Raw genomic sequence first — 14,125 nt, 5'->3', positions numbered from 1 at the left:
ATCTTCTGTGTCTGTGTTAATTGGTTTCCCTTTTCTTTGTTGAAGAGGGTCTGTGCAATCCTTCTGCCTAGTCCGCCATCTTGCCCCACCTCAGGGCAATTCTGTTCTGTTACATTAGGTCACTGTGAGTCAGAATTGTCTCAACGGCACCCAATAATCCACAACAAATGAGATAGAGAGGTTTCCTATTTTTTCAAAAGGGTGGAGACTATATTAAATATGCTGGTAAGACTTTTGGTGTGTAGGGGGTAAAATGGAATAAGAAACAGTTACAACAAAATAAAAGGCAAAAAAGGAGGAAAAGAGTGAGAAAAAGGACAAATAGTGCAAAAAAAGATGGCAGCAAGAATCCCAAAGGCTGGGAATCGAAGCAAACCACAGATTAACCACAGCAGTTAGGAGAGTGGGTTTGCCAAGATCCAGCTCTGTGCTGGTTACAAAGATGAAGGTGCTAAGCGACTGCTCCTTGGGTTTCCGAGGCAGTATCTCTTCAGAAATAAATTGCCCAATCTTCCTTCTGAGGAGCTGGATCTTGAACCCTGCCAGCCTTCTGGTTAGCAGTCAAATGCCTAAGGCACTATGCCACCTGTGCTCCCAGTAAAAGGTCATGAAGAGAAATTCAGGTGTCATTCTTGAACATTTGGAACATTCCAAATGACATAGCCTAAACCTCAGACAATATAGGAGCTCTGGTAGCATAATGCCTAAGGCATTTGACTGCTAACCAGAAGGCTGGCGGTTCAAACCCACCAGCCACTCCTCAGAAGGAAGGTTGGGCAGTCTACTTCTGTAGTGATACTGCCTCGGAAACCCAAGGAGGGGTCGCTATGATTCGGGTCCGACTTGATAGCACATAGCAACAATGACAAACCTCAGATAATAGGACCACAGTAGGCAACAGACTCCCCTCCTCCCACCCCTCACTCGAACAAACCAGGCTCAGGACCAGGATCACTGTCTTAGTTCCCTAGTGTTGCTATAACAGAAATACCACAGGTGGATGGCTTTAACAAACAAATTTATTCTCTCACAGTTTAGGAGGCTAGAAGTCTGAACCCAGAGCGCCGGCTCTAGGGGAAGGCTCAGTCTCTGTTGGCTCTTGAGGAAGTTTCTTGTTGCTTTAGCTTCTGCTTCCTGGTCCCTTGGAGTTCTCCATGTGACTTAGCATCTGTCTTACCCTGGCTCCCTCTCTGCTCACTTGTGTAATCTCTTTTTCTGTCTCAAATGAGACTGACTGAAGATATACCCCACACTAATCCTGCCTCATTAACAGAACAGACAGCCCATTCCCCAATGGGATTATAACCACAGGTGTAGAGACATATTTTTTGAGGGACATAATCCATAACATTCCACCCTTTGGCCCCTAAAAGTTCATGTCCTTGCCACATGCAAAACAATTTCACCCCCTCACATCATCCCCAAAGTCTCAAATCAACTCCAAGTCCAAAATCTCATCTCAATCATCTGAATCAAATATGGGGAAGACTTTAGGCTAATTCCATCCTGGGGCAGAATTTCTCTTCATCTGTGAACTTGTGAAATCTAGACTACAAGTTATCTGTTTCCAAAGTGTGCTGGTGGAACAGGCACAGGCAGACATTTCCATTACAAATGGGAGAAATTGGAGGAAAGAAGGGGTAACAGGCCACCAAGCAAAGTCCAAAACCCACCAGAACAATTGACATTAGCTCTAAAAAAATAAACAAACCAAACTCACTGCCATCAAGTTGATTCTAACTCATAGCAACCCCTCCTTGAGTCTCTGAGGTGGTATCATTATGGAAGCAGATTGCCCAGTCATCCTTCCAAATTAGCTCTCAAGATTTGGAAGATAACCCTCTGTTCTTTGAGACCATCTTAGCAATAGCCCTGCCCTCCAGACTCTTGGTGTTGGCCACGCTCTCTGGATTCTGAATAGAGATCCCTCAACTGTGGGTTTCAGCTCCACCTTCCAGGCCCACTGGGATGCCAACTCTGCTCTCTGTTTTGGGTGACCCCATTCTCCTAGTCTATTTGAGTGGCAACCCCACCCCCTTGGCCCTGGCAGGCCCCATTCTTCTGCCCCTGGGGCATGGCAGACCTACCCCTTCAGCTTTTGGTGGCAGGCCCATACTCCTGGTCACACCTTAAGGGCAGCCCCACACTCGAACTGATTGAAGAAGTTCCAACTCTTTGAAACCCAGGAGGCTATGGCCCCACCCTTTGAGATCCAGGAGACAGTGGCCCCACCCTTTGAAACTGAGATGGCCCTACTTCCTGTGATCCTTCTGACAGCTCTGCTGATCTCCATGGATGGTCCTTTTCTTTTCTTGGAGGAGAACAGATGTTGCTCCTTCAGCCTTTTTCCTGCCTGTGAAATTCCAAGAGGCAGGCAGCATTCTTCCCATTCCTTCTTTCTTTGTCCCCTTCAGTTTAAGCTGGAGGGTTTTCTGCTGTGGTAGTTGGTTAGATCCATCAATCACAGGATTAATCTCTTTAACAAAAGATTGTGTAGCCAAGTCCTTGGTGAACATTCTAGGATACCTGTCCTTAGTTTGTATAACAGAATTTTCCAAATCTTTTGACTTCTGTTTTCATTTTGCACAGTTTATTTTCAAGTCCATCTCTTTCCTCTTGCATTTTAGTATAAGCAGCAAGGAGAAATCATGCAGGCCCTTTAGGATCTTGGCTTAGAAGTGTCATCAGCTAGATGTCCAAGTTCATCACTTACAAGTTCTACCTTCCACCAAACATTGTAACATAATTTAGACAAGTTCTTTGCCACTGCATAAAAAGCATCACCTTTCCTCCATTGTTCAATCACATGTTCATCACTTTCTTTTAGAGCCTCACTAGAAGCACATTTAACACCCACATTTCTAGCAACGTTCTGTTGCTGGCCCCACATGTATTCTCTGAGACAATAGAGACTTTCTCTATAGTTCTCACTTTCTACCAACAGACTCTTCAAGGCAGCCTAGGCTTTTACTATTAGCCAAAAAAACCAAACTCACTGCTGCCGAGGCAGTATCTCTACAGAAGTAGATCACCCAGTCTTCCTTCTGAGGAGTGGCTGGTGGGTTTGAACCGCCAGCCTTCTGGTTAGCAGTCAAATGCCTTAGGCACTAGGCCACCAGAGCTCCCTGCTTTTACTATTAGGCACTTTAAAACCCTTTCAGCCTCCACCCGTTACCCAATTCCAAAACCACTTCCATACTGTAGGTATTTCTTAGAGCAGTACCCCCACTTGTCAGTACCAGATTCTGTCCTAGTTCTCTGCCAGAACAGAAATACCCCAGGTAGACGGCTCTAACAAACAGAAATGTATTCTTTCAGTTTAGGAGGCTACACTGACTTCAGGATACTGGCTCCAGAGGAAGTCTTTCTCTCTCTAGGCTTCTTGTCTCCAGCTTCTGCTCCCTGGTTCCTTGGACAGCTCCAAGATAGATGTGTCTTGACATGTCTTCCCCCATTTCCCTCTCTGCTTGCTTGTTTAATAGCTTTTGTATCTGAAAAAGGAGCTCTGGTAGTGCAGTGCCTAAGGCACTTGACTGCTAACCAGAAGGCTAGCAGTTCAAATGTACTAGCCACTCCTCGGAAGGAAGGTTGGGCAATCTGTTTCCATAGTGATACTGCCTCGGAAACCCAAGAAGTGCGAGAGAGAGAGAAACAGAGAGAGAGAGAGAGAGAGAGAGAGAGAGAGAGAGAGAGTGAGTGTCGGATCCCACTCAATGGCAGTGAGTTGTTTTTTTTAGTATCTCAAAAGAGATTGGCTCAAGACACACCCTACACTTATCCTGCCTCATTAATATAACAGCCAGCCATTCCCAAATGGGATTATAAACACAGACAGAGATGAGGATTAACATACATATTTTTGGGACATAATTCAATCCACAACAATTATGGAATATGTGAACATACATATATGTATTTTTCTTAAGTACCACACCTGATTTTTTGAGCAGTTTTAGGTTTACAAACAAAGTGCCCAGGAAGTACAGAGAGTTCCCATATGTCCTCCTCTTCCCAGTACACTATTTCTCTTATTATTAACATCTTGCATTCATGGGGTACATTTGTTATGTTGTTGTTATGTGGCCGTCAAGTCATCTCCCACTCATAGCGACCCCTCCTTGGGTTTCCGAGGCAGTATCACTATGGAAGTAGGTTGCCCAACGTTCCTTCTGAGTGGCTGGTGGGTTTCAACCGCCAACCTTCTGGTTGGCAGTCAAGTGCCTTAGGCATTATGCCACCAAAGCTCCCACATTCATTATTGTCAATTAATATGTTAATATTAATGTATTACCGGTGACCCCAGGTGTGTCAGCGTAAACTGCACTCCATGGAGTTTTCGATGGCTGTGATCTTTCGGAAACAGATCACCAGGCCTTTCTTCTGCAGCACCTCTGACTAGACTGGAACCCCCACCTTCCTGTTAGCAGCTGAGAGCGTTCACCATTTGCACCACCCAGGGACTGTGGGGTCAGCATGAATTGGAACCTGTGGCAGCTGGGCTGGTTTATTATTCACTGAAGTCCAGAGTTTATATCAGGAGCTCTGGTGGCGTAATGTCTAAGGCATATGAGTGCTAACCAGAAGGCTAGTGGTTCAAACCTACCAGCCACTCCTTGGAAGGAAGATTGGGCAACCTACTTCCGTAGTGATACCACCTTGGAAACCCAAGGAGGGGTGGCTATGAGTTGAATTGACTCAACATCAGTGAGTTTTATAGTTTCCATTAGCATCCTACCTTCTTTTTAAGCACAAGGGACATTTCTAAGACTTGGCCAAAGCCACAGGGGATATCTCAGTTGCTCAGAACCAGGGTAATCTAGACCATATTGAGCATAATTCAAGTAGTTTTGCTAACAATGACTCAGGACCAGTTTTAAACAAGTTTGGAGTCGATAAGCAAATCATGAATATCACTGGCAACCTTCTCACCCCGTTCTGTTCTATCTGCCCGTTCTGTCTCTTTCCTGGCTTCAAGGCCCCGCCTCCTGGGCCCCCTGTTCTCCCCTCCGGCCCCCTCCTCGGAACCCTTGGTGATTGGAATAGTGGGAAGACCATCTCTCAGACTGACGCCCTCAGCCCCCCAGAGCTGCCCCCATGCCCTCAGCACAACACCTTGATCTGAAGTCCCCTCCATCAAGGAGACCGTCCCACTCTGCCTCCACAATACTCTGATACTTTGAAAATCTTGGCCCTTGACAGTGCTGGAGGACTGCGACTCCCAGAGGGGCCTTGGCCAAGCCAGGGCCAACTTGGTGCCTCCTTTCCCCAGAGCCCCCTGACATTCTCCCGCTCCTTAACTGCCATATCACTGTGTCTCTCCCTCCCCCCAGTCCTCTTGTGTTTCTGAGAGCAGAGACCAGCATGCGGGAAACTCCAGTGCGTGCCAGTCACTGTCCTCCCGGGCAGGGTCCCTCCCTTGCCTGCCTGCTCAAGGACATTTCACAGGAAACAAACCCTGGGCACCTTCTCCCCCTGCCGCCTCTGGTTTCTCTTTGTACGTCTCCATGCCCCTCAGGCCCACGCCACTCAGGCTCTGCTCAGCCGGCTGCCCCCAGGCCTCCTTGCTCCTGGGTTTCCCCCATGTCCTCGAAGCCGATTCTCCGCTCCATCAGGCGCTGTTCCACTGCCCAGCTCCTCACCCCCCAGGACCCTCTTTCCTCTTGGCCCAGTGTCATCCATGATGATGATCCCTGAATCCCTTCCTTTCCAGTTCATGCTGTTCCCCTGGACCATCCAGCTGTTCTGGATCGAATTGTGTTCCCCAGATGTGTTGGAATCCTAACCCCTATAGCTGTGGGTGTGAGTCTATCTGGGAATAGGGTTTTCTGTGTTGTGGAATCCGTCCTGCAAGAACAGCTGGAATGCTCCTTAGAAGCAAGAGTGGCCAGGCTTTATCTCTTGTACTTCAGTCATGTTGTCACAAGGGACCACTCCCAGGAGAAGGATATCATGCTTAGTAAAGTAGAGGGTTAGCAAAAAAGTAGAAGGCCCTCAAGGAGACTGACATGGTGGCTGTGATGACGGGCTCAAGCATAGCAACAATTGTGAGAACGGCACTGGACTGGGCAGTGTTTCGTTCTATTGTACACAGAGTCACTGTGAGTCAGAGCTGACTCAGTGGCACCTAACAAGAGCTTGTTATGTTAACAAGGCCATGGCAGTGTGGGTGGATCCTAAGCCTAATCACTTCTGAGACACAGAGAGAGCGGATTCGGCACAGAGACCAGCAAGGCCAAATGGGGAGACAGATGCCACATGGGGCTCGCCAGGGAACCAAGGAAGATCAGCTGAGAAGAACCCAGGATCTTCCCCAGAGCCGACAGCCAGTCTTTCCCTAGAGCCGGCACCCTGAATCCGGACTTCTAGCCTCCCGAACCGTGAGAAAATAAATTCCTAATTGTTTAAAGCTGCCCACCTGTGGTATTTCTGTTTCAGTAGCACTAAGGAAAACACCAGCCGTCCACTGGACACTTCAGACATCTTCTAAAAGAGTCAAGTTCGACTCTTCTTCCCACCGACCACCTTCCCTGAACATTTGTCCTTCATGGTTGAGGGCAGCTCCATTCAAAAGCCCTTGAAAATCCTAGTGAACTCCTCTTACCTGTCAGAGACACTCAGTGCCTGCCCGCATCGCCCCGTCTCTCAGGCACCCGTCCTCACGCCTGGTTCTCCTCTTCCCGTGACAGAGACTGAAACGACAGGCATCCTCTCAATTTCAGAAAGAGGCCTCATCACCTGAGTGAAGCCCCTTCTGAGCTACAGAAATAAACACTGACTGGTGGGGGCAGGGTGTGCTGAAGTTTGTGCAGAAAAACGAGTCACCAGGAAAATTGTGGTTAAAAATAAACCTAAGTGGGGGTGTGTGTCCTGCTGTGTGTATTCTCAACAATACAGATCATTAAAAAAAAAAAAAAACAAGTGGGGAGGGCTGGTCCTGTAAGACACGGTTGTTGCTGGTTCTGAAGAGGTTAACTGTTGCACCACCTGGGGATGCCTATCAAAGACAGAAACGGAGAAATGGAAACAGTGGGATCAGACCAGAAGCAAAATGGGGAAGTGGTATCATCTAGGAATTGGGAGAGGACTCTCAGGGTGGGGAGGATGGTTACATCCTCAACTACTAGCCCAAAGGTTGGTGATTCAAACCCACCCCGAGGGGCCTTGAAGGGCCTGGGTCTGCTTCTGAGAACACTGTGGAGCCATTCTGTGCACACACGGGGTTGCCAGGAGTTAGAATGGATTTGTCGCAATTAATAACAGGAATTGGGAGGCCTGTTTAATTCAGAGAAGCAGCCAGAAATCACAAAGGTTGATTAGTTTGGCCACACAGGAGCCACCTCAGCGTGTGAGCCGAGCCAGAAGACAGTGACATATGGAAGATGTCACCTTGGGCTTATCTCCACACAGATAAAGGTCAGAGAAAGATCAACAAACCTGGAGAAGTGGGCAGAGAGAGGACGCGTGCTCACAGGATGGGATGACTAGATGCACAAAACGTGCTGTGCTTCAGCCAACCGGTGCCCCGGTGCCCTGGAGTCAGTCTTGAGTCACAGGGACTCCGTGTAACCGAGAACTGCTCCATAGGGTTTTCTTGTCAGAAATCTTTATGGAAGCAGTCACCAGGCCCTGCTTCTTGGCACTGCTGAGCGACTACCTTACAGTTAGCAGTTGGTGCAAACCGTTTGCACCACCAGGGATGTCCCTTCAGGCAAGAGAAGAGAAACTGAGCACGATGGGGGCCATGTTTCCAAGGAATATCTTCATGTTTTTCTGTGACGGGGTCTGTTCCACAGGCTTTGCAAAGCCAGGTGGGAAGCAGGGGAAATGACAGCACTTGTACAGGCTCATGCCTTGCCTGGTTAGCTGCTATTGTATTGGCTCTGACTCCGACTCATCGCAACGCCACGTGCAGCACGTTGAACGTCGCCCTGGTCATCCTCACGATGGTTGGTCTGCTCAAGCGCATGGTTGCAGGCCCTGTGCATTCTGAGCACCTTCCAACTCAGGAAGCAGCGGCACGCCGGGCAGTGCTCTGGTGTGACTCCGAGGGTTTTCCTTGGCTGATTTTTGGAAGTATCTCACCAAGCCTTTGCTCCTAGTTTGTCTCAGCCCGAAAATTCTGCTGAAACTTGGCCACCGTGAGTGACCTTGCCAGTATTTGAAATACAGGTGGCTTGGCTTCCAGCATCACAGCAACACGCAAACTGTCACAGCACAACAGACTGACGGATGGGTGGTGGGTGGCTTGTATACGTGCGAAGATGCACAAAAGCAAGAAATCGTGGCGGGCCAACAGCCGTAGGAAGCACAGGGGAGCTGGGAGCTTTCTGCAGTCCCTGGTGTTTATCTTACCAGTTACCATTGGCTCCAACTCGTGGCAACTTCTTTGTGTCAGAGAAGAACTGGGCTCTGTGGGGTTTGCAATGGCTGACTTTTTGCAAGTAGACTGCCAGGCCTTTCTTCTGAGGCACCTCTGGGTGGACCTGAGCCACCAACCTTTTGATTGGCAGCCGAGCATCTTAACCATTTGTGCTCCCCAGGGACTCTTCTGGCATTTGGACCAGGCAAATACGTTACCTGTTCAGAAACCTCAATACTCTAGTACACAAACTAGATGACACATGTAAACTTCCATCAAGAGACAGAAAACGTGCAAAGTCATGAGCAGGCATTTCCTGGACTGGCCAGGGAGTTGTGCCTGGCTTGACCGTTGGGTTAGGACCACAGGCAGTGCCAGCAGGCTGGTCACTTGGTTAACAAGGTGCTACAGAGCATTGGCAAAGGCAAGAGAGAAGCAGGGTGCCTTCTGCCACTCTGGCTGGGACAGAAATCCCTGGTCACGACTGGTGAAGTGGGCCCGGGCAGACCCCTGGCAAACAGGTCCCCTCCCAGTCTGTACCCCAGAGCACTGCCACGAACTCATACAGGGTGCATGGAATTTACCTGCCGGGGGTGGCAGGGCACATGGAAACAAAATGGAAAAGCCTGTTGCTGTTGCGTTGCCGTCAGGTTGACTCCCACTGCGACCGTCCCGTGTGCAGAGTCGAACTCTGTACGCTCCCAGGGCTGTGGTCTTTCGGAAGCACATAGCCAGGCCCGCCTTCTGCGGTGCTGTCGGTGGGTCCGCACCTCCCTCTAGGTTAGCAGTGGAGCACGATCCGTTTGCATCACCCGAGGGGCGGATCCCAAATAGTGCTCTGTTCTTGAAAAATACGAGTTGTAGCAGAAGATGTCTTTTGAGACAGTTTGATATACAGTCTCTTACAGTGTTTAAAGGTCTTTTCCCCCCACGATCTTCAGCTGAGGCTAAGTGGGTATGTCTCATATCGATGTAGAGATTTATGTGTGTGTGCATTCTATTTTTTTATTGAAGTGAAACTTAGATAACAAAATTCACCATTTTAAAACAAACAGTTCGGTGGCATTTACTGAACGTTGTGCAGCCACCACCTCTATCTAGCTGCAGAACGTTCTCACCCCCCTCAACCTACCCCCCACATCCATTAGCAGTCACTCCCTCTTCCCCCCTTCCTCAGGAACCATTAATCCATTTCCTGTATCTGTGGATTTGCCTGTTCTAGATTTCAGCTAAATGGAATCCCACGATATGTGTGGTCTTTTGTGTCTGGCTTCTTCCACTCAGCATCGTGTTTTCAAGGTTCATCCACACTGTAGCGTGTATCAGAGCTGCAGTCCTCTGTATGGATGAGTAATAATGCACTGTGTTTATCTGTCATCTGTGGATGGACACTTGTGTTGTTTTCACCTGTTGGCTGTTGTAAAAGTGCTGCAATGAACATTCCTATTGTATTTGTTTGAGTCTCTATTGTCAATTTTTCCCCATCAGTATAAGCAGTGGGACTGCTGGCTCATGCAGTAACTCAGAGTTTTAATTTAATAAGGAACCGACTGGAGTTTCAGCACACTGCAGTAGCTCATTTTAGAAAATGGAGGGGAGGAAATGAAGCAGGACCCTAGGCTCTGTGGCTGTGTTTTGTTGTGAAAAGGCAGGAGTGGAGGAGGCACCATCAGAGGGGCCACGTGGGACAGGTGCAGAGGCTCTTTCACAGAAGGGAGGAGGAAGGCCACCAGCGGAGACTCAGGCCGAGGAGTCAAGTCCTGCAGTAGCTACATGGTGGTCTTTACTCTGGGGGCCTGGGCAGCCCAGCGCAGCCACAGAGGTTAACCTGGGGATGGGGAAGCCAGGCTGCAGAGGGCAGTGTGACCCCAGGACTGATGGCGGTTCTGTGAGCCACGCGGACAGGAGGGACGTGCAGTGCAGAGTGGGTGAGAGCTTCCAGAAGAATAGGAGGCAGTTGGCCCTGTTTGGGAACAAAAAAAGTCATGGGGAGGGCGAGAGGGTTGCATGTCCATGTGGAAGGACAGAGTGGGAGCGGGAGAGAGGGATCGCCGGGGGGTGGGCTCCTCAGCCTAACCTGCTCCGTTCTGACTCTCAGGCAGCCGCTGAGGAATGGCCTGGTGAAGAACAAGCGCTTCTGAGCCTTTCGACCCCTGCCCCACCCCCGAGACCCCCATCCAGAGCCCTGTCCAGCCCCTCCTCTCCGACCCTGGTCACAGCCGGTCCCCGCTCCCTCCATGGACAACCCCGCACCCACCCCGGGTCACAGCCAACCCCGCCCCCTCCCCGATCTTGGTCACACCGGCTCCGCCTCCAGCCCCGAAGGTCCGAGGGCCCGGCGGCACCAGCCCCACTTGTCCGGCTGAGGTCTGGGAGGAAGATGCCGCTGCCGCGCTGCCGCCCTGGATGCCGCTTCCTTCTTTTCCTCCCGGCGCTGCTGTTGCCCTCTCCGTCCCCGGCCCATGCCCTGCCGCCTCCGGGCCCCGCCGCCACCCTGCTCCAGGCTCTTGGGCTGCGCGACGCGCCCCGGGTCGCCCCCACGCCTCGACCTGTGCCTCCCATCATGTGGCGCCTGTTCCGCCGCGGGGCCCCTCAGGAGACCAGGGCGACCTCGCAGCGGGCGCCCCCGGGGGCCACTCCGCGACCGTGCCACGTGGAGGAGCTGGGGGTCGCCGGAAACATTGTGCGCCACGTCCGGGACCGCGGTGAGCGGGGCTTGCTCTGGGGAGAGGCCGAGTCCCCGCGGGGCGCCCGGCCCGTTGGGAGCATCGAGCACGGCCGCAAGAGGCCCCGAGCGTCCCCACCCCGAGCTCCCTTCTTGTCCTCCACATGCTGCAGACACCGGTCGGGGAATAATCCAGTTCTGGGAGGTCTGCCTTGCTTGCAACTGAGGCCCTGCCCCCACCTCTGCCACTTCACACCATTTGATGCTTCCCAGCAGATGGGCCCGACCCCTGCCAGCCTCCTTCCGTCCCCACCCCTGGCGCTCTTCGCTGGCCCGCGGGCCCCTGCTTGCAGTCTAGCCCTGCCCCCACCCTCACTCCTTCACTCTCCCCGAAGCCTTCCAACCGGTGCTCCCGCCTTCACCTCAGCATCCCCTCCCATGGCCCCAGAGCTCATCGCTCGCTTCCTACCTTCCCAGGTGCGTCTGCGCGGACTATGGAGCCCGCCTCGGCTGCCGGCTCATGCTCCGAGTGGACCGTCGTCTTCGACCTGTCGGCCGTGGAGCCTACCGAGCGCCTGAGCCGCGCGCGCCTGGAGCTGCGCTTCGCGGAGGAGGAGGCAGAGATCGCGGGCCCGGCCGGCGGCTGGGAGCTGACCGTGGCGCTCGCAGCGGAACCTGGGTCCAAGTCGGGGCGCGAAGCGCCGCTGCGCCTGGCAGTGCCTACGCTGAGGGCGCCGGTGCGCCCCGAGCTCCTGGGCGCTGCCTGGGCCCTAAATGTCTCGGCGCCGCGCATTCTGCGCCTAGCGCTAGAGCTGCGTCCCAGGGGCCCCGCTGCTTGCGCCCGCCTAGCCGAGGCCGCGCTGCTGCTGGTGACCGTGGATCCAAGCCTCTGCCACCCCCTGGCCCGGCCGCGGCGCGCGGCGGCCCCAGCGGCGGGCAGCAGCCCATGCCGCGCGAGGCGGCTCTACGTGAGCTTCCGCGAGGTTGGCTGGCACCACTGGATTATTGCCCCACGCGGCTTCATGGCTAATTACTGCCAGGGCCCATGCGCACTACCCACCGCTCTGGGGGCCGCGGGGACGCCGGCGCTCAACCACGCGGCGTTGCGCGCGCTCATGTATTCGGCGGCGCCTGGCGCACAGGGCGGCTTGCCCTGCTGCGTGCCCGCGCGCCTTTCGCCCATCTCTGTGCTCTTCTTCGACAACAGCGACAACGTGGTGCTGCGACACTACGAGGACATGGTGGTGGACGAATGCGGCTGTCGCTGAACTGGGGTGGGGGGCGGACAATAAAACACTCGGTGGTCCCGGCAGCTTGTTTCTTCGCGTCTTAACGCCTCCGAAAGCGGGCCGTGGCCCGCATCTGCACACAGCGGGACGTGGGGGGTCCCGCGGCGGCGCCTCTTGCCCAGCACTTCCAGGCCCCTCGAGTTCCACTTCCCCGGGTGCCTACCATCTGGGAGTCACCCCCGCGCGATTCGGCACTGCTCCCAGGTGGGGCTGGCCTAGTTGGGCCGCGTGATCAGACCTCCCCTCCCTAACCCAGGAATCCTGTGCACTCCGGAGCCGCCCAATCACCCCCGCAGCTCCGTCCCTGGGACCAACGCAAGAGCTGTTTCATTAATTTTTATTGGTGTCAAAAAACAGCTTAAAACAAATTGACCAAAAATCAAAAGGTACATGGCCTTAGAGGGCGCTCCCAGATCACAAACTCGGAATAAGCGCAGCCCTGAAGGCACAGAACAAAGTGAAAGCGCGGAGCTGAGGCAAAGCATTCAACAGGGACCAGCAGGGTGTGGGTGGTGGGAACCTATCCTGCTTGGCCACGGGACGCCCTCCTGAGGCACAAGCCTCGTGGGGGCTGGGTCAGTAACAGCCACAGGGCCAAGAGCTCTGGTGCCCAAGTGGGTGGGTGCCAGGGAGACCACTGCCCCAACTTCGGTTTGCCAGGAGCTGGGGGGCAGCTCTCCACCATTAAAACTAGTCTCTCTCAAAACCAAGCTGGAAGCCCCCACCCCACTGATGCCACAGAGCCCTGCAATCCCAGAGCTGGCTTCTCTAAATCTGTTGCTTCTCCTGAAACACCAGACAGACTGGGGATCCAGCTGGGGTGGGCCACCTCTCAGGACAGACCAGGGACCTCCTGTGTGCCTCTCTGCCAAGTCCACCAGATGGACCTTGGGCCAGGGGAGCAGCCTCCAGCCAGGACAGCTGCCTTTCAGCCCTCTTGTCTCTCACCTCTGCCCACCAGGTCCTTGGCCACCCTGCAAGGCCCCTCCTGGCTGGGGCATGCATCCCGGGGGCCCTCACACCTGCCCCGAAAGCCGCTTTGCTGCTCAGAGTCCAGCAGAACTCGAGGTGCCCTGGCGGCTATGCCGCCTCCTTGCAGCAGGACGATGCCAGAAGCTAGAACCTCAACGTTCCTCCTCTCGTATGGATGTGTTTCCAATTTTGAGTTTTGTTGGCTTGTTTAAACTTCGCTTCTGGAAACTTCTTGTATCTCCCAGGTCCACCGCTAAGATTTTAGAGAGAAACTTAGGAAAAAGTGTACTTTCAGTACTCCTTTAAAAGAATCTTAAAAAAAAATAAACAAAAATCCCAAACACCGTATTTTCTTCAAATGAAACCCTTTTGGAACATGGGTGGCGGCAGCAGACAGCAGGGTCACCGTGCCACCCCAAGGAGCCTGCTCTGCACAAAGTGTGGAGTTTCTCCTGCTAAAACGTAGTCCCCTTTCGACAGAAGAAAACAAAAGAAAGAACAGAGGAAAGGGCTACTCTGAGCTGAGGGTCTTCCTCCCGCCCGCCTGCTCGCAGACCCGTGTGGACACAGGAGCCCGGCCTGGGGCTGGGCCGCCGGGCGGCGGGCGGGCACATCCGCACTCTCTCTGTCTCCTCGCCGTGGGGCCGGCAGTGGCGCTCGGCCTCGCTGCTCCTCTCTCCTCTCCTCTCCCTCCTGCTCCTCTCCCTCTCCTGTTGCTCACAGTGGTGCTTCAGTTTTAGCAGTGGAAAACAGGTATCCATTTATTTTTATTTTTTATTACCCAGAATAAGATGCTGATGCACTAAGCCACATCGCTTAGCTCTTCCGCTGCCACCTACA

The 14,125-nt window shown here is 53.0% G+C and overlaps 1 protein-coding gene across 1 annotated transcript; it reads left to right on the top strand.

The window, feature by feature from the left end:
• Positions 1-10,739: 10,739 nt before the first annotated feature.
• Positions 10,740-12,292, top strand: GDF1 (growth differentiation factor 1). Its single transcript, XM_007945483.1, has 2 exons — positions 10,740-11,064; positions 11,502-12,292. The coding sequence occupies exons 1-2, from the start codon at positions 10,740-10,742 to the stop codon at positions 12,290-12,292; spliced, it is 1,116 nt and encodes a 371-aa protein (XP_007943674.1).
• Positions 12,293-14,125: the final 1,833 nt, after the last annotated feature.

Source organism: Orycteropus afer, unplaced genomic scaffold, assembly GCF_000298275.1.
Source record: "Orycteropus afer afer isolate SDZICR_OR568_19922 unplaced genomic scaffold, OryAfe1.0 scaffold00136, whole genome shotgun sequence".
Classification (NCBI taxonomy): domain Eukaryota; kingdom Metazoa; phylum Chordata; class Mammalia; order Tubulidentata; family Orycteropodidae; genus Orycteropus; species Orycteropus afer.
Note: the sequence above shows the minus strand (reverse complement) of the source record. Positions and strands in the feature narration are given on the sequence as shown.

Bases quoted from the DNA above. Each gene is read 5' to 3' on its own strand.
- GDF1 (XM_007945483.1), top strand. From the start codon at position 10,740: ATGCCGCTGCCGCGCTGCCGCCCTGGATGCCGCTTCCTTCTTTTCCTC. The intron at 11,065-11,501 runs GTGAGCGGGGCT...CTACCTTCCCAG, and splicing joins GCGCCACGTCCGGGACCGCG to GTGCGTCTGCGCGGACTATG.